Raw genomic sequence first — 21,159 nt, forward strand, 5'->3', positions numbered from 1 at the left:
AAATGACAGAAATGATTAGATATGTCTAACATGTTCAAGCAAAAACTGTGGCAAAATGATCATTTAAATGCTATTTTTCTTAAATGCATTAACACTCACAGTCAAGACACTTACGATTGCATTTTCATTCAGTGTCCCGCAATGAATGTAGCAAAATTCAATATGCACATTGAAAATGCATTCCGAGCCGATCACGTGTCCGCCCCCTCGCGCCATGTCAATCACTGCGTGAACAAGGCGGGGCTTGCAGAAGGCCAGAGACTCAAATCTCAAGATGAGAGAACATTGACAAGACAGTTGGTCCGTGTACGTTTTGATCATTTCGGTTTATGGCTTCAATATTTCATTCGCACTTGTGGGCGGAGCTGAAATGCTGCTTTCATCTGATTGGTCAAATCGCTCCAGCTTCAGCTCGGTCTTTTCATTCTTTCAGGCAGAATAAGAGTCAGTGCGAGTGAAGCACTGTAATGTCTGAAACTACACTCACTGTTAATTAGCATAATATTTGAATCAGATGTAGCTGGGCACATAATTCATGCTGCTGCGACTTGCAAGAGACCCCGTTAAATTATTTCTAGGTTATAGTATTGTATAAATATTGTCCCACTGATAAAAACAGTGCAAATAGTTCTATCTCCTTAGATAACAGTGAAGTGGAAATAAATATAGTTAAATTTATGAAATAAAATTAAATAGGATTTTTTGGGAAGGTAAGTCTGGCCAGTTATACAGCAACACGAGTCAGACGAGTCTGAAGATCTGAGCTGAATTTGGTGAAACATTAAGGTTCTAGTCTGTGTCAATTACTCTCATAAATAATAATAATAATAATGTTACCCATATTTTCGGTATAAGTTGCATCAGTCCAAAAATACGTCATGACGAGGGAAAAAAACATATATAAGTCGCATTAATCAGAACCAAGAGAAAATATTACCGTCTACAGCCGCGAGAGGGCGCTCTGGGACAGGCTACAGGAGCACTGAGCAGCACAGAGCTAATGATTTAAATGATCGCTGTTTACTCAGCTACAAAACAGATGAATATAAACTCTATCATATAATTTCAGAAGACTTTACTGTTGTTATTATTTTACAATGCACTTTAAACAGACATAATCAACAAATAGTAAAACTGTATTTTGTTTGGGCCAAGAAATAAAGCGCTGTAAAGCACAAAAGTGGCATTGATTTAATATATTTACAGACTGTTTAACAAAGCTCACATGTGGCATGAATGCATTTAAAATCATAATAATGATGTTATGAGATTATTATAATTTTTTTATATTAAGTATTGAAATGATAGTTTAAAAATAAAACCGAGAACTAAAACCATCAGTAGGTGGCGGCAAGTCACTGATTTGATCACTGAATCATTCATTCAATCGATTTGTTCAAACAGCTGATTCATTCAGGAAAAAAGCAAGTGTCCGAATGGGGGATTGAATCACTGAGTCACTAGATATATTCAAAATCGCACATGCATTCATAAACAAAATGCAATGCCAGCTAGATGACAGCTATTTATAGACAGAGTTTACATCTGATCTTGTCAGCCCAAATTTGATTTGTTTTCTGCAAATCCGATTGAAATCCGATCATATTTAGATATGCAAGCCTTAGTGCTCATTAAAAAAATTGGATCAGATTCGATTTTTTTTTCCTATTATTATTATGTATTTATTTATTGTATAGCATTTCCCTGCAGTGTGACTAATAATAATGGATATTATTCATTGAATGGATATGGATACTATTTCTAGGCCTGGCTGTCATGTCTCATAGCGGCCACTAGATGTCAGTGTTTCCTAACAAGAAATGACCGACGGTCTCTATTCAACATCTGGAGTGGATGTGGTTCAGCACAGATGATGTGAAAGGTTTGACATGGGTCTCTCATGTCAGGATTCCTGCAGGTTAATCCACTGCTCTCAGCAAACACCCTCAGGGTCGCTTTATGAGCTCAGTGGTGCCAAACACATGTACTGCTCTCACGGATGATCTGAGAGTTAGATTTAGGATTCGGTTTGGGTCATTTGTTAGTTTTATTGCTTTCTGGCATGCTCTGTCATGTGTGATGTGGAAAGTGTGTCCTGCTGAGGCGCTGATGTGTGTATTCACTGCTGCCTGGCTGTTTATGAGGGGAATAATCTGTTTTATTCTTTCTGCATGTTTTGCATGGATTAGTGTTGATTAAATAGAAACAAATCTCTGCTGCTGAACTGATTGGGACTCTACATTGACTCTACACAGTTTGCTCCACACTGAAGACTCAGTTAACTGTACAAGTCATTTCAGGGTTTTTTTTTTAATATCAAAACGGTGCACTCATATTGCTACGAATGGAAGAAAGTTTACGGATTTTAACGCTATTTGAGCGCAAGGAACAACATTCATGTCAGATTTTGTTGCTTGAAATATGCTTCTTAAATGTGAAAGCATTTTATTTTATTTTTTTAATGATTCAGGGTAAAGATGCAATGCCACATGATCAAAGCCATAGTTATCTGGCATTCACATCGCAAATCTGTTAAAAACCTGCATTGATAAAGAGCTTGAAAATGTCTTGGAAACAATCTTGAAAATGTTGGATGGAAGTATTAAACCCATGAGCTTTGGGATGTGCCCAACTCAATAACTGTTTGTCTAATGTGCATAATTTGTTTTGGACTTTGTTTATCCCAAATCTGTCTCTGTGAAGAGGCATTCTCTTCATCTTTTTATATTAAACTAATAATTCTAAATTAATTATTAAACAATGACAGTGAGTCACTAACAAAAAAAAGTCACAAAGACACCATCACCGTGTACATTTTGTAAGAAACACACAATCCACATTCTGCTTGACTGGCATGACTTGGAATGTTCTGGAGGGACAATGCATTTTCACACAGTATAAAAAAAAAATCCTTAATTCTTCCCAGATGGGTCTTAACCAAGAGAATATTGTTCCAGATTGATCCGAGCCTGGCGTCCCCTGAGAACTTCCATCAGTAAGTTGTGAGACATCAGGTCATCGAGCAGAAGAAGTCGAGAGCATCTCAAAGAGAGAGATTCTCAAGTGTAATTGGATTTGAAATGTCAGGCATCCTCGTCTCTGGAAGCCTGTGTGTTGTTTAGAGATGTTTTAATATGTTTGATGAGCTGCTCACAGACCTGAATGCCAATGACGTCAATGCCAGTTTATTAAGACACAGATATGAAAAGAGACTCAAGGACAAACTACAAAAACTGAAGGGTTTAATTGCTTAGTTGCATACTGGCTTTTATCGATTTTTGCTGAAAATAAGCTCAGTTACTAACACAAGTGTATGGTTGTTCCATGTTTTGTTCATCATTAATTCAAATGAATTATGTGTATTTTAGCTGGTATGATAAAACATGAAAATATTTTGCACTTGTTGCATTCAACAAAAACCCATTGACATGGGTGCACAATGTCTTTGCATGCATAACTGTGTTTGTGCATGATTTTACTATAAACATGAAAAATATCTAATGCATTTGTGTCCAGTTCATCATATAATCACCTCTGACCTGCCCGGGGTTAATTGCACATATTTTTTTTCTCTCAGATGCATGTTTTGTTATGTAAAAATATACATAGGATAAGGACAAATGTGTTTATGCTCTGTAGGATGAGATTGTTATCTTTGAATTGTAGTCAGCAGTGAATTCTGGGAAATGTTCATTTATCATCCATGACTCCTGTTTAAACCGTGAACACAGCGGGAGAAGAATAACTAAAGTTTATAATAACCAGCAGAAGGAAACACTTTCATCAGGATTTCAAAAGGCCTTCACCTTCCGGTTAGTTTGTATATATATGTATTTTATAGCTTCTATACTAAATGATATGTCTATCAGTATTGCATTAATCATATAGTTTATTTATTTATTACCTGGAGATCCCACATGAACACACAAGAACTATAAAGTTTTGCATCCGTGTCTTTAAAAACGTTTCTGATTTGTATTAGAAATTTACATCTGAACAGTAAACCTCTGTTATCCAGAAACCTGCTTGGCCAAAAATGTAAGAAATAGTTACATTTTCATTTGATTATATTTGAAAAGTTAATGTTTTATGCCTTTATCTTATTACCACCATTTTTGATAATACATTTGTATTAAATCAAACATCCAGAAAAAAAAGCAACACCGAATCTTCTAAAAAATAAAAGAAAGAAAGAAAGCGTTTCATAGGGCCCTATCACTGTAAAAATGATTATAAATGATTGTTACATTTTATAAGTTTTATGCTTTCAGTTTATTAGATGGGCTTTTTGATTGCAATTTAATTTAACTATTAAAGCAGAATCCTGAAAAAACTAATTGCAGTAAGCATACTGTATGCTTCATCACTGTTATAATTATGAGGAGGTTCTTGGGAAATGTTCCCCTGGCCCCAAAATGTTTGAGGACCTCTCTACAGATTAAAAGTGTCTTAAGTGTCAGTTTCTCCAAATTGAGATGTATGCATGATCTGAAAGCTGAATAAATCATCTCTCCATTGATGTGTGGTTTGTTCGGAGGACAATATTGGTCTGAGATACAACTATTTTAAAATCTGGAATCTGAGGGAGAAAATCATCTTTAAAGTTGTTAGAATGAAGCTCTTAGCAATGCATATCACTAATCAAAAATGAAGTTTTGATATATTTACGGTAGGAGGTTTCATGGAACATGATCTTTACTCAGAATGATTTTTGGCATAAAAGAAAAATCGATAATTTTGACCCGTACAATGTATTGTCTATGCTACAAATACACCCCAGAGAGTCAAGACCGGTCACGTGTATGTTAGTGATATTCATGCTTTTGTCAAGGTGTTCTGGGTGCTTGTTAGGTGAGTGGTAACTTGAAGAAAGGAAACTTTTACAGTCTTAAAAAGCAACAGAATTGACATTTCAGTGCTTCAGAGCTTCTCTGAGGTCGTTGTGCCGTAAACAAGTGAAAATCAAAGCTCGGTGTCCCAAACGCATCACTGAGCTCAGATCATCTACAGATGAGCTCGAGACGAACTGAGATATTTTCCAAAACAACAGACACCATGAATGTGTTAGGAAAGCGTGGATGCTTGTGTTCACTCACAGCTGGAGATCATCTCAGCTCTGGGTCTGGGTCAGTCACTGGCATTGGGATTCAGTTACGCTGTTTTGGGATTTTTATATCCATGTCTTGTCCAGTGAACAGCATCTCTGAGGGAATCTCCACCTGTCATGTCATCTCCAGGAAAGAAAATAAGACTCTGATGGTTCAGTAATTCTAAATGAAGAAATATCAGATTAACATCTATACACACAGAACAAACTGGATGGACACATCGGACAAAATCAGCTGGAAGAAGCTAACGGAAAGGAGTCTGTTATATTGAACAGATGAAAAAATTAATCTCCATCAAGACAAAAGAGAAACCTTGTATTCAAAATCCAGATGTGGCCAGTATGATGGAGTTATGATCCTGATAAACTTGATCCTGATATCTGACATTAAGATTAATATTATGCACAAAATCTGTTTTAAACTATTCAATGATATTAAACCCTTATATTAAACTATACATTAAACCCTTAAACAGATTTACTGTTTATTTTTTTCTTTAAAAAAATGTATATATATATAAAATTGGTGAATCATTTTAATGTCCTATATATATATATTTTTTTTTTTTTTTTTTGTAAAAAATAAAATAAAATAAAAATAAACTATTTCACTTCTCAAGCATTTTCAATCTAAGAATAAAAATCAAAATTTTTTAAAGAATATTGTATTTTTGATGTGCTCTCCATATCCATTTGCATTTTAAATCCCTTATAATTGCGTAAAACTGTATAAAATAATCAAGTTAGAATTATTAAGATAGGTTTAAATCGAAGCAGATTTGCAAAAAAAGTTGCACAAGCATCATCATTTATTAAAAGCTATGTTCAGCAGATCAGAATGAATGAGCCACAGACTAAATTCAGACCAACTCTGAGAGAACATCTTGTTCAGAGCGACTAGTTTTGAAGCTTTAGGGAAGATATCCTCTCAGTTTTCTGTTTCGTGCTAATTTCTCCATTCGTCATGAAAGTGAAAGTGAAGTGACATTCAGCCAAGTATGGTGACCCATACTCAGAATTTGTGCTCTGCATTTAACCCATCCGAAGTGCACACACACAGAGCAGTGAACACACACACACACACACACACACACACACTGTGAACACACACCCGGAGCAGTGGGCATCATTTATGCTGCGGCGCCCCGGGGAGCAGTTGGGGGTTCGATGCCTTGCTCAAGGGCTCCTAAGTCGTGGTATTGAAGGTGGAGAGAGAACTGTACATGCACTCCCCCCACCCACAATTCCTGCCGGCCCGGGACTCGAACTCAGAACCTTTCGATTGGGAGTCCGACTCTCTAACCATTAGGCCACGACTTCCCCAGTCATCAGAAGAGCACTGCAGGCTTTCTTCAGCTGGAATGAGAAAATCAGCGATGCTTGCAGGGTTCTGCTGCTTGTTAGTTTCAGCCTCACAGTCCTTGGACTAAACTGAAGACCTGGACGGTGCTTTTTCCATTTGGCAAGCTCTAATCTGATTGGCTTTGCTTTATCAGACTGCATCGGACGAGGCTGATACCATAAACACTTCTGAGGAACTTTTCCAAGTTAGTGGCATCAAATCACTCTTACAAATAAAGGTTTTAAAAGAACCATTTTTTGATTCCCTCCAGAAAATGTTCAGTAAACAGATCTTAAAATATGTATATATATTTTTAGTGTGATGAGCATTGTAATAATCTAAAGAACCATTTTCCACAATAAAAAAAACAGAAAAACAAACAAAAAAACTTTTATACATGGAATGGTAAAGCGTGCCAAAAAATTTTTTTAAAAAAAAAAATAAGATGCAAGTAAATAAATAAATGAAACTTCTTTTTTAGTATAAAGCTGCCAATAAACAGCATAGAATTAGGATAACTGGACAGAATCAAGGTTGTTACTGTTAGCTAAAAAAAAATATTTCAAATGTGTTTTCTTTACTCAAATAAAGCTGAAAAAAAGTTACAAATTTTAATTTAATAAACTATTTCTAATTAAGAAAATGTTAAATATTGCATTGTCAACTAAGTTTAAGGTACTAAAACTAAAAGTGAAATCAACATAAATTAAAGATACATTGAAATATTTTAATGAAGCATACACTAATAAAAATGACAAAAGCACATAATACATTTACTAAAACTTAAAAATCTATAAATATAAAATCTATTTCTGTCTATGACAATGTAAACTTTTTTTTTATTATATTAAATGTTGCCTTAAATAAAAATACATCTAAATAAAATGATATAAATGAAACATTTTTTTTTTACAATATGAATAAATACCATGAGAGTATGTAATGCTGGCTGTGCACAACAGGGGATCTTCTAAACCAGTTTAAACCAGCTCAGACCACCAAACCTGGCTATTATTTTTCATCCAGTAGGATTTCATGGAAACGATTAAGAAAACACAACGTGTTCTTGGTTTTCATATCAGATCTCTCCATCATCATCCCACAGAAAAGAAACATCTTAGATGATTTACATGTGGCTCAATCCGGAATCATTTCTTCCGTCGGTTTTCCTGCTTCACGGCTGTCTCTGGAATAGATTAAGGTCAAAGATGGTAAGAGAGAATGTTAAAAAACATATGAATCTGATGTGAGAAACTTTGGAGACTGTCTCTTTCACACACACACACACACACACACACACACACCGCAGCTGTTTGGTCTCTGGACTCACGGACTGGAGAGGAGAATGAAGGTTAATGCAGGAGAGGACGTGTGTCCTCAAACAGGAAGCTCTCAAGCGATTCTGGGATGTTTGGAAAGGATGCTACTAGGCAACTTGCATTCTGCATCTTGTAATGAAATGTCTGCTGTAGCATTTTGCACATTTTGAGAAAGAAACACTCATGTCTGTGCACTTTGTTTGCTGCTGCTAATGCAACACACTGGATCTTTCACTAAACTACCAGCTACCATCGGTTAGACCGCTTGTTACACGCTTCCCCAAAACGTTTCAGTCGGATTACTTGTGGTTATTCCAAAAAGTACGAAAACAGCTAACACAAAGTTCAACTTGCAGTTTATATAATGTTGCATCTGAATGGCAGATGGTCCTAGAAACGGCTCGATTGCTAAAAACACATTAGTCACCACAGATCCAGAACTAATATTTCTTAAAGGTTTGATTTATTGGATTTGGCACATGGATACACCGACACGTTTGTAAGAGGTGCAACACATTTAAAGTTGGCAGTGAACAATTCCACAGAGTTTGGGAGCCTGTTCACTGTTTCCTTAACGGACCGCTGATGTACACGAGCAATACGAGACGAGAGGCTGTGAAGCATGATGAATGAATATAGATTTACGATATAACAACCTCAAGTCACTTTGTTAAATGTGTCTACATTTCTTTTATTTGATCAAAAAATGCTGTTAAAAATGAAAATATTATTAACATTTAAACTGACTGTTTTCTGTGTGAATCTGTGTTAAAGTGTAATTTATTTCTGTGATGCTCCACTGTATTTTCAGCATCATTCCTCCAGTCTTAAGTGTCACATGATCTTCAGAAATCAGAATAATATGAAGATTTACTGCTCAAGAAACATGTATTATTATATGATGAAAACATTGTTTTTTTTTTGTTTAATAATAAAAAGTTTAAAAAAGTATTTATTTGAAATAGATATGTACTTTTGATCGATTTATTTCATCCTTGCTAAATAAAAATAAAGGATCATTTGGATATTTTGATAAAAATGCTGTTTTCAACATTGATAATAATCAGAAATGTATTATATATTATCATGATTTCTGAAGATCATGTGACACTGAAGACTGGAGGAATGATGCTGAAAATACTGATTTGATCACAGGAATCAATTTTACTTTACAATATATTCAAGTAATTTCGAATTGTAATAATATTTCAAAATATTTTTGATCAAATAAATGCAGCCTTTATGAGCAGAAGAGACCTCCAAAGTTAAAAAGTTCTTAATAATGTCGCCATATGAACTGCATCATTCCTCATCAAATGATCCGAGCTGCTCTGCACATTCATGTCACAGCTCTAGACTGTTCCTGGGTGACAACACAAGTCTGTTTTTAGTTTTCAGACACTTAAATAAATCAGAAGGAACTGAGCAGTAATCGTGCATTCTCGCATCAAAGTCCAGAGCCCCGCTGAGAGTCTCATTGAAGTGCAGATCTGTGATCCTGATTCCTGCGTCACGTCTCGGCCGGAGCCGAGGGATCGAGCTCTCTCCAGGTGCCCGAGCTGCACGTGGGGCTGCGGTTGGCAGCTTTGGAGAGCAGCGTGATTCTCCGCAGACTGCTGCTGTCCGAATCCTCCTTCCGGAAGCTCTGCTGGATCTCGTGGCTGCAGGGGAAGCAGTGGGCGAAGTCCTGCAGGAGGTGTCCGCTGAAAACCATGTAGATCCACGGGTTACAGCAGCTGTTCAGACTGGCCAGCAGCGCAGACAGAGTGACGGCCGTGTTCTCTGAATCTACACACACACACACACACACACAGAAACATTAGCTGCAAAAGCTTGAAATTAAGAGAGTGTCCAATAAACAGTCCAAAAAAATCATTCTTTCCCCACAGAACACAGTTCTACTTCTCACTGTTGACTGTTTACGGTTGCTAAGCAACATAGGAACAATGTTTAACATGGAATGCAACAATTTATCAACAGCTTAGAACATCCGTCATCCAATCAGAATCTAGAGTCACTGTACCAGCCAATCAGCATCCAGGACCAGAACTAATTTAGTTTTATTAAAATTATTATATTACATGGTGTTTGTTTTTTTCAGCAAAAAGAGGCAAACATTAATTTATACAGGTAAAATTGTTAATAAAAATTGTAGATTGTAGAATCTATATATATTTTTATAGAATCTATATATATTATATATATTTTTTTACTTATTTGGGTTTTCAGTCATTCTGAAGAAGTTGAGTCTACTGTGTTGCCAGATATTAGTGTAAAATATTATATGACTAAACTAATAATTCATTTGTTTCAAATAAAAAAAAAAATGGTCTTGAAGCTACTTTGTGGAAATGGGTTGAACAGGTTTGACTAAACATCAGCTCATGTGGAATTTTAATATCAGATTTACATAAATCATGCAGCTGTTCTGTTCAGACACAGTATTCTGATCTCGTGATTTCTCAAACCATCTTCATAAGTATATCAGAGAGACGATATTCAACACGTTAGCATTTCCTTCCAACAGCAGCCATTTGAATATAAGCTTCATTAAGCTCCTATTAACATCCTGGTATATTAGAAACCCATTTAACACAATACAATATATGCACTTTTAATAAAGATTTTAGTTTAAAATTCATATTACTGAATAGGGGAAATGTATATTTTTAGATGCACATTCATGCCCTATGATTACAATATGTTTTATGTTTATGTTTGAATATGAATCATTTAAATAACAATAATACCAAATCAACCAGTATTTTTAGAGTCAGATCAGGAAGAAATAAAATAACAGCTCATTTTCACTTTGTACAGTGTAAAATCCAATATTAATATATATGTAAATATGAAATATTAATGAAATGCATGACATTTTAAATCTTTAAAAATACAACCTAATAGATTTAATGCCATTTAAGTTGTTTTAAAACATTGTCCAACATACTAAACATAATGCATTAATCAAATGTGCATTGCATTTGAACATTTTGTATCTGCATGAATCTGTTAAATGTTACACAACACATATTTTATTTGTGGTATGATTAAATATTGTGTTTAAAAGATATGTAATTTATTATAAAGCGATATTACATATTTAATGCTTATACAAATATGAATTAAATGTACATTTTACTTTTTGAATGTATATTGATTTTTTAAGCATTACACAACATAATAATTTTCGTTAATGATATAAATAAATGTTTTCAATGACATGAACCTTATCATAAATTGCTGCATATTTAACACTTAACATGCATGTTATATGCGAGAAAATGTGCATCATGCAAACATAATTTATATTAATGCTAATATGAATGGTGCATAATTGTAATACTTTAAATATAAATGAAATATATGAAAGTTGACATGCCTAATGTACATTAATCTGTTATTCAATAATGTCATCATTTTGTAGTGAAATTAAATGCTATATTTAAATATTGGGATTTTATTCAAATGATGCGAAGGTTTTGAAAAATTGTTACTTTATACATCTTTCCCCTCACCATCCCAGCTGAAGTTCTTGTCCCACACAGACCACATCTGCACGGTGAAAAACGGCGCCCAGCAGATGATGTACGCGAGGACAATGACGAAGGTCATCTTGACGGTGCGTAGCTTCGCTCTGGAGATCCTGGTGACGCTGCTCACCGAGCTCTTCCCGATCAGCCCGTCCGCCGGCGTCTTCCTGGTCTTATATCTGATGTTCATCCTGATGCTGTGGCATATGAATCCGTAGCTGGTCATTAATATGATCACCGGGATGAGGAAGATCCCCGCTGTGATCCAGGTGATGTATGCGCGCACTCCCCAGGGCTGGATGAAGTGACCCCAGCAGTCGTACACCTCAGAGCCGTTCTGGATCTCACTGAGGGAGAAGATGAAGTACTGAGGCGTGCTGAGGAGCAAACTGCTGATCCACGTGCCCGCGATCATGACGTGGGACCTCCGGGTGGACTGCTGGAGGGTCTTGAGAGGGTGGCAGATGGCGATATAGCGATCTAGGGTCATCATGACCATCATGTAAGTGGATGCGAACATGCCCATCACCTGCAGGTGCTTGACGATCCTGCACAGAAAGTCCGGGCCGTAGAAACGGAAGGTTATTTCCCAGCACAGCTGTGGGAGGACCTGGAAGAACGCGACCACCAGGTCTGCCAGGCTCAGGTGTTTGATGAACAGATGCATGCGGGAGGGTTTCTTCTTGGTGTTGTGGATGGCCACCAGCACGCTGCAGTTCCCGATCACGGCGACCGCGAAGGTGACGCTGAGGACCGCGATCTCGATTTTCGCGACTTCTTCGTCGCGTCCAAACGGGTCTGTGGAGTTGACCGGGTGTGACGTGTTGCTCAGGTGTCCCATTGTAAGATTCGTCGAGAATGACAGCGGTCCGACGCGTTTAAGTGCGCGTGAACGACGTGCGTAAATGGATACGCCGGTGTCCCGTTGCGCGCCGCTCCGCTACGAACCAGAGATGCTGAAACCTTAGTTTAAAATCTGAGTTAGCAAACAAAAGGTTGGAGGTTTAAATCCCTCAAGGGTTGGAACATTAACTATCTGCATTTTGCCCTTGTTCAAGAATACCTTTAGAGTTACTTTGGCCAAAAAGTGATTCCGAACAAGTAATCGTCGATTTGTAAATATTGGAGATCAACCCAGAGCTCCAAATGTTTCTCTTTGACTGTGTGTGGCTGTGCTCGAAGCCTTTTAAAGCCGCCTCAGATTTCAATCACGGAGCCAAACCCACCGGTGTTCAGCAGCTCAGTGCAGTCAGTCACATACTGTACATTCAGACAGCCCACCGGACCCTAGAGAAAACACCCCTCCTGAAGTCTGCTTTCTGTGAAGATCAGCCTTGACACATTCCCATACAGTACAGAAGAACAAAATATTCTCACACTAACTCCTGTCGGGAACACGATCGGGTCATCTTTTAAACAAAAGTCCTTTTTTAAACAAATAAAAATGAATTCAAAAGTATATAGAAATAAATAGCTTTAATATGAATTCTTATTGACATAATTTCCATTTATTTCAATTTCTCATTTTTGTGAAAGACAACAAAATTTGTATTTTATTTTTTTATTATTATTGAATTTCATACATACAATATATTGCAAAAATATTTAAAATATATGTGTATATTTTAAACATGTCTGGGTCACTTTTCACTCTAAAATACAATAAAATTATTACAATTAAATGGATTCATTAAATTAATAAATTATTCATTTTTGTGACAATCATGCAATATATTACAAAATAATATATATTTTTAATTGTGTCAAGACACAATTCAGTTTAAAAATTCAGTTTCCTTCAAATAAAGAATGATTCATTAAAGAATCATTCGGACCAATTTGTGAATCATTTGGACATTGCATTTAAAGTAACCAGCTCAAAAAGTGATTTGCTCGAACCACAAATCATAACCTGATGTGAGGAAGTTTTACTGAACAAAAGAGCAAGATTCAGCCAATTCAATATTTTAGAGCTGAAGATCACAATTTAGAAAATTGTGGGAATCCTGTATTAAATATTGTGGGAAGGAGCCGTCGCTGTCTCAGACAAAGACAAAGCAAAATGTTCTAGAAGAATGAAAACAGGATTTCTGATCAGTAAATCAATCACGTGCACTTTACCACATGAAGCACATTTTAGTATTTGACAAAAGAATCTAACAAGAAAAACTTCTAGGAAGTTATAAACTAATGCCGATTTGTTATTAGTGTCCTAAAACACGTTCTTTCCAGTTTGTTACGGTGACCTGGATGCCATGTTTATTTATACGCAACTGTTCATTTTTGTCAAGACGATGTGAAATAAAGCTTTAATCAGTGAAATGTTCATTCACCTCAACTAAGACTAAATTAAAAATGCATTAAAAATAAAACAAGTGGGGTTGCATGTGACTGGTTTGTTTGCACAAAAGTTCGATATGGCTAGATTGCATGAATAGATTTGAGATTTGTTTACTGTCTGTAGAACTGTGAGAGGTAATTGTCTGTGCTAAATGCGTCACTGGGTAATGCACAATAGTTGTTTGTAGGCTTGTATGCTGGAGGGCAAATGATTCCTCTGAGCTGCATTTACTTTATGGATCAATTGGTGACTCTCACTGTCTCTCTTTATTCAGATAATGGCACTGGATGGGCAACAGTTGTGCAAATCTGTGCTTCTCAGCTGGTTTTGCTTCAGAACAGATTTCACTTGACCCAACACAGTCCCAGAATAAATTTTTAAAAAAAAATCTGATTTACTGGATGCAGATTCTCTGTGACATTAAAGTAATAGTTCACAAATTCACAGAAGATGTACTCACCCTCAATTCATCCGAGATTAGGATGAGTTCGTTTCTTCATCAGATTTGGAAAAATGTAGCATTGCATCCCTTCGCCCACCAATGCATGTGAATGGGTGCCGTCAGAGTTAGAGTCCACACAGCTGATAAAAACATCACAATAATCCACAGCACTCCAGTCCATAAGTTAACATCTGGAGACTTTTCTGGCAATCAAATAAAACTAGACACTGCCACTGGGTAAATATCATGCACACATGATTAAAATTCAATAATGGTGTCTATAAATACTGCAGTAATGGAACTGAATGTCTAATATCACTGTACTTTCTTCTTTTTCACCCATTAATCCCTTTCTACTTCTTCACTTGTCTTTTTTTTTAGTTAAAGAGAGATATGCATATAAAAGCCTATTAATACCTTGTGTGTCAGTCTTCTTCAAATATTTGCCTCACTTTGTCTGTTTGTCACTTTGTCAGATTGGGTGCATTATACTCACCGTTTCTGCCATCCGAAAGCTTCCTCACTCTGTCCATTTAACTTTTTGATGCAGTAATATTTAAATCACTAAGAAATGAATCATAAGAATTTTTTTTACAGAAATAGTTCACTCCAAAAATAAGAATTGTCATTAATTACTTGCCTTCATGTCACTCAATATTTGAGAGAAACACGGATTAAAAGTTCAGAGGGATCACATTTGATCTGAAAACTTTCAAGTATACTATTGTGATGTAAAAATAAAATTATTTATTATTTAAATAATACTGGCAACTTATTATAAAAAATAATACAATGATATATAGTTAAAAAAATAGATACAATATATTACAAAATAATTGTATTTATATATTGCATCTTAAAAAAACTCTAGCAACCATCCAGAAAATATAATTACATTTATTTATGCAAAATATAAAAAATTTAATTTATGATTTTTTTTTATGAGATTTACCCTCCAATTAATATATATATATATATATATATATATATATATATAAAAAAAAATATATATATATATGATTCAGTTTCTTTTCCTCTGAAATGACATTTCCCTGTGAGATTCGCTTTTCAATACATATTAAACTCACAAAACAAGGACAATGTAATACATTGTTATTAAGAGATACGCGTCATGGTAAAGCGTTCCTGCAACATCTGTCCTCCTGACATCAAACCGCATGCATTATCTGTGCGCTTCCAGCGGTGATGCTGAGAACTCATGCTGATCTCTGTGACCAACACTATAAATCACAACCCACACATCACAGTCTGTGATAAGAGTCCCAAACTTCCCATCAGAACAGAGACACCAAACAGAGACGCTCTATTCCCAGAAAGAGAGCATCCTGCGGTTCCAGTCTGGACAATGGGAAGTGTGTGTGTGTGTGTGTGTGAGTTCATTCTCAAGGCAGAGCCCAAGATATCAGTTCCTTATGTTTGACTGCAAATGTGTGCAAGCTTTTCATGGGGTTATTTACAATGATATTAAAGATGTTTGCTAAGAATCACTATTGCACCAGACATGAACGATTCCTTATATCATGTGTCTTTTTATAGAGAGTGCGCTGTTAATTTATTAATTGATAAAATATAATACATATAACGATATTTCTGACTCTTATCACTAGAGGCTAATGTCTCTAGCCTGTCGAATCACACTCTAGAGACTAAACCCAGAATGTTTTACTCACAGTACACAATGAGAAACACAGAGCAAAAATATTGTTTGTGCAATACAATGTTTCATAATTCGACACGGCTATTTGTCACAAACCACTGAGGAAGCTGTTGTACTGCATGTCTCGGTTCCATGTGACATGAACAAATTCACATCTCTCACTTCTGTCTTTGGGATCAGAGTATAGTTTGAGAAAGAAAAGGAAGAATATGAGGAAATACAACTTAAGCACTTCCACGAATGAGTGCAAATGGCTTAATTCATTTAGAAACGCAGGTAGAAAAACAATTTAAGTGATTGATTATTAGTATAACATAGCACATATTTGGCGTTAACTGCAGAACACGAGTAGTTTGAGATTTGAGACTTGATTAGCATATTCTTCATGTGTTATTATTCAGCTCTTTAGGCAGTTTTTATTTCCATGCTAAGAGCAACTTTTCTAACTGATCACTGTCATGCTCATATAGATATTATATATCATATTGTGCAAAATATTTAAATACAGTAGTAAATAGCTTTGAGTTCTTCATTTAAACTGTTTCTGAACTCTTAGATATTGATTTTTGAAAAATGACTTTGGCAATATACAGTGCATGAACCGCATGCTTCTTAAAAATATTACATTAGCAGGAATCACTGCTGGGTAGATTACTTACAAATTGTAATCCATTACTGATTCCAGATTAGTAACTAGTTAGTAAAATAATCCCTTACATTACGAATTTTCGGTAATATAATTGGACTACTTTTGGATTACTTTTGACCTAATTCATTTATCGCAGACAGGATAATTTTAAAACATATTGGTATAAAATACGAAGAGTATGTTTAGAATCCAGATTGCATGTAATCTTTTACTACACAGCACTGACAGTCGTTATATTAAATGGAACCTGAAATGCAAACATTATATTTTCATCTGCGTTAATAAAGGTTCACAACATCTGCAGTGGAATTAAAATGTATTTGGAAATACAAGTCTTGTTTAAAAGTGTCTGAGTATCAAACGATCAAAGTAAGAACAGATTTTAATTCATTTGATGTCAAGGTGATTTTAGTGGATGCATAAGTCATTTTGCATTCCGTTCAATTTGAAACTAGTTCCGACTAGTTTGAGTTTCCAGTGTTCTGCTTGGAAAAGAGCACAATGCCAGCTGACATTGGACGTGGAACCTGGAAATTGGTGTGGAAATCTAAAACTCTCATTTAGGCAAGATGTGGGTGTATGATGTCATGTGAGTCAATGATAAATAATCACGTTTGGAAAATATGTTTTCGTTTCTTTGTGTCATCTTTTGAGCTTCTGGCAACGTAATGGCTTTATGGATGGAAGTAGGCAATATCAATAATGTATGCAATGACATTTAGACATGTGGTGAAGTTTGTAGTGTCACCAAACCAAATTGGCAAAAACAAGAACTGCTGTCTAGCATGTTTTCAAACACTCAGCACGTCTACTATTGGTCGGCCCACAGATGGCCCCGCCCCAATCTCATGCCATTGGTCGAATCAATGTTGCTGTGTCAAGTTGTTCAAACAAACAGATCGATGTTTTGAAAGCAACACAGAGTCATAGGTTTATAGTTTGAAGGGGAATCAACCCACCACATATATTTTCCACTGAGATCTTTCCAAAACTTTGACATTAACATCAATGCTTTTTGGAAACTGATACTTTTGACATGGGGCACATTCATCAGTTTTTTGTTTGTTAACTCGTCACAAATACTGTATCATGAGACATTGTTTTCCCACTGAAGTTAAAACCAAAGGAATCTCTAGTGGAATTTTACGACTGATCATGGGGACTGATCACAAAATTCCTGTAAGACTATAAGCCAAGACTTCAAATTTCAAATATTAGTTAAAACCAAGAAGCTTTATTCTGTTTATTCCACGTAAATTGTCATCTGACTAATCATATTCAAAAAGATTTGACAACCACATGAATGAGTGGGTTTTGAGAGCAAAGCACAAAATGGGAGGCTTTTCCACCAACAAGATCCAAGTAAAACAGTCTTTAACCACCCCCCCCACCAGCTCTTGGATGGCTGTTCAAGAGAAGATGATTCACAAGTGACTCCTGCATATGAAGTGTCATGTGAAAGTCGTCTCTGATTGGGACTCAGGGGGATTATTACTCACATACTGTGAGTGTCTCTCGCTGGCATTCTGCATCATATCTGCTTCAAACTGACCTTTTGTACTGATCACAGACCCGTTTCTTACAAACAATCAACATTCACAAGACCTCCACCAGTGCTGGGGAGGCTACCTAAAAACTAGCTGGCCAAACTACAGACTAGTTGTCAAATAAAATAACTTTAAATGAAAAAATAATCCAACACACCAAAAAATGAATCAACAAAATGTACTTGTTATTGGAAAGGCTGATTTTAGTTAGTTACATCCCAACACTGACCATTGTGAAACGATGGTTGTTGCCAGTGAAGTAGAGGGAAGGACAATGGCTTGTGTTCTTACCCAAGGCCACCCTGATTATATATATATATATATATATAAGGTTGTGGGTTCGATTCCCAAGGAACACATATTAGGTAAAAAATGAAAATGTCATTTTGGATAAAAGCGTCTGCTAAATCCATAAAAATTTAAAATGTAAATATATATTTTTTTAAATCTATAAAGGGGTATTTTTTGTTTTAATAACTCGAATGGCATTTTAACTATATTCTAATAGGCTTCATCACATTTCCTTTGGATGCTAAAGATGTTTTTGTTTTATCCATATATTCTGGAAAATGTCAGTTTGCACATCTTTAAAACATCAATTATTAATGTAGATGATAAATATCACACAACGATACATTGGCTATATCTAATAATAAATAATGAGTTTTTTTCTCATTGATGCACAGCTCTAAGTATTTTAACCAGGACTGTGGAATTCAGGCTTGTGGTCGACGCGGGTCAAACCGACCCCTCTTAAGGATTCGGCTGGGGACTCAACAGTGACGTGACAGCCGAAAACCAGACATAATGATCTCCTTCCTGGAGAAAAACAGTTCACATAGTGACTTCAGGCCATGGCTCAAACTAGGAACAAACTAAACCAACTGAATGTCAAGCGTTTCACAAGAAGTGTAGGTCAGGAAACACGCTCTCATGTGGAAACGTCACATGCATTATTCATCAGCATCATTCTGGTGGCGTTTTTATGTCATTTTAATTCAGACCTTCTCTCCAGATTGCTTAGGCTTTCCAACATTTGGTTTTATTGTTCATTAGAAATTCAAGGTAATAAATCACCATGTGTTTTTACATCACTCTTGTGGACTGATGTAACCATGCTTTCTTTTTATACTGTGCGTATAACTTTTTTGCATGTTGTTATTCTATTCTGTATGTGCATCATATACACAATACCATAATGCACAGATAAATATTTCTGCAGTCATGCTTACTTAATGAGGCGAGAACCAGAGGGGAAGAAGTTTCAGCGTTAAAGTCAAGCCGGATCACAGTTATTTATAAAGCGCTTTATAAAATACAGATAGTTCCAAAGCAGCTTCACATAAGCTGAAATATAAATGTTGTAAATTCATCAGTTTAAGATGATAGTGTCATTATTCAGCTCAGTTTAGTTCAGGTAATAGCAGACTTCCACACAGAGAGACTAACGTGTGTGATCTTGCAAAACACATTATTGCAAACCACCTCTTAAATATTACTGTTAATAATTAAAGGAAAGTATGTAAGTCTATGACAGGATTCACATCTCAGGGAAATTAAATCGATTTAATAATTAAACCTTACTTTCTTCTTTCTTTTGAGCATTTAAAATGTTTAAATGGGTTTTATTCTGCAGTTTTCATCCTGCATAAACACAATGTCACATTAAAGCCACCTAAACGTTGTTATGATAATCACTGAATCAGATATGAATAATCAGCAATCTATAAATACTAGGAATGTATGCAATGCAAAACAATCTAAAACAATGCTTTAATATGGCTGTAAAATAAAACTAAGCTGCAACTATCAAAATCATTGCTGAAAAAAAAAAATATATATATATATACATATACTTTTTCAAAGTTTTTAAATTCCTTGTTTTATTGTTGTGATTTTTTAAATTATTATTATTGTTTTCTTTTCTTTTATGTAATGCACTTTGAATTGTTATTGTGTATGAAATGTGCTATATAAATAAACTTGCCGTGCCTTACTTCTCGTGTCCATTATAAAGTCATCAGCGAGCTCATTGTTATCTGATAAATTCCCCTTCTTCTGTTCTGGCCAAGATCCCAGATAAAGTTCCATTTCCAAGCCAGCCTTGGAATTCACAATGTAAAGTACAGGGTTAATGGAGAAAATACACTATATGACAACAGAAAGTTGATCTGATCAAGCTTGATTGCATGTGCTATTTACTTCTGAAATGCATCGAGAAGGGTTGGCGAAGGGTTAATGGATATGATGTCATGTTCCTTTTATTTTTTGGGGTGGGGTGGGAGGGGGGGGGGGGGGGTATTGTGTCTCCAAGTCAAGCCACACGAAAATAAGACTTTCTTCCATGACTGGAATCAAAACAATGATATTTCAGACAATCACCATGATTTAAATAAAATCAAATAAAGTTCACAAAACCCCCCGAGTGGAACATTAAACACTTCCAGGAAAGTAATCATCATATTCTGTGTTTAATGCTGACCACTATTGCATGGTTTTGCACTTGCCTTGTTTTTCTGAAACAGCGCCACACCAGATTCATGTAGCATTCCTGGATGGACGCAGAATTTTAATCACGATTATTCAAAGCATTGCAGCAACGACACTAACTCAAAACTGAAACGATTGTTGCCTTCTGGAAAACTGGTTTTCATTCATACCAGACACATCTTTGGACTGGTTCTGATGCACGTCGAATATACATTATATAAACAAATTCCTGGTCACAAGGTGATAAGAGAGTTTGTGGGTTACTTCAGATATTTAGTTTTGTGCACAGCGCATCTTCCAATGAAATGCACCGACATTCTGCGCTTGGATCGGACAAATAAACCGTGTAATACTGCAGAGTCCTAATCCAGAGAAGTGGAAGAGGTATGTGGCTGCTAGGAAAGAGAAACTGTTTATTCAATGAAAAATGTCCCACATTCCCCTGAGATTATCAACTGCATTCATGAGCTACTATGAAGAACGATATGGCTCATTAACGCAGGTCAACATGCCAGAATGCTCGGGGAGTCGTCTTGTTAGTATGCTACGCTACGCTAACTTGAAATGTCACCCAATCAGTGTTGCCATAGTTCAACCCTCAATTACACTTCTGACGCACACAGTATATTTGCATGCTGAGTGTGTGGTATGAATGTAAATATAAACCTCTGTTTAGACCTAGTCTTTAAAATAAAAAATTTTCCCTAAAGA

The 21,159-nt window shown here is 35.8% G+C and overlaps 1 protein-coding gene across 1 annotated transcript; it reads right to left on the minus strand.

The window, feature by feature from the left end:
- Nucleotides 1-9,195: 9,195 nt before the first annotated feature.
- On the minus strand, nt 9,196-12,395 carry LOC132133645 (arg8-vasotocin receptor-like). Its single transcript, XM_059546525.1, has 2 exons — nt 11,287-12,395; nt 9,196-9,556 (listed from the first exon to the last, which is right to left on the minus strand). The coding sequence occupies exons 1-2, from the start codon at nt 12,140-12,142 to the stop codon at nt 9,279-9,281; spliced, it is 1,134 nt and encodes a 377-aa protein (XP_059402508.1). The 5' UTR covers nt 12,143-12,395; the 3' UTR covers nt 9,196-9,278.
- Nucleotides 12,396-21,159: the final 8,764 nt, after the last annotated feature.

The sequence above is a fragment of the Carassius carassius genome, chromosome 50 (assembly GCF_963082965.1).
Source record: "Carassius carassius chromosome 50, fCarCar2.1, whole genome shotgun sequence".
NCBI lineage: Eukaryota > Metazoa > Chordata > Actinopteri > Cypriniformes > Cyprinidae > Carassius > Carassius carassius.

Coding starts and splice junctions, on each gene's coding strand:
- LOC132133645 (XM_059546525.1), bottom strand. CDS start 12,142: ATGGGACACCTGAGCAACACGTCACACCCGGTCAACTCCACAGACCCG. Junction 9,557..11,286: donor CAAGAACTTCAGCTGGGATG/GTGAGGGGAAAG, acceptor GTGTGTGTGTAG/ATTCAGAGAACACGGCCGTC.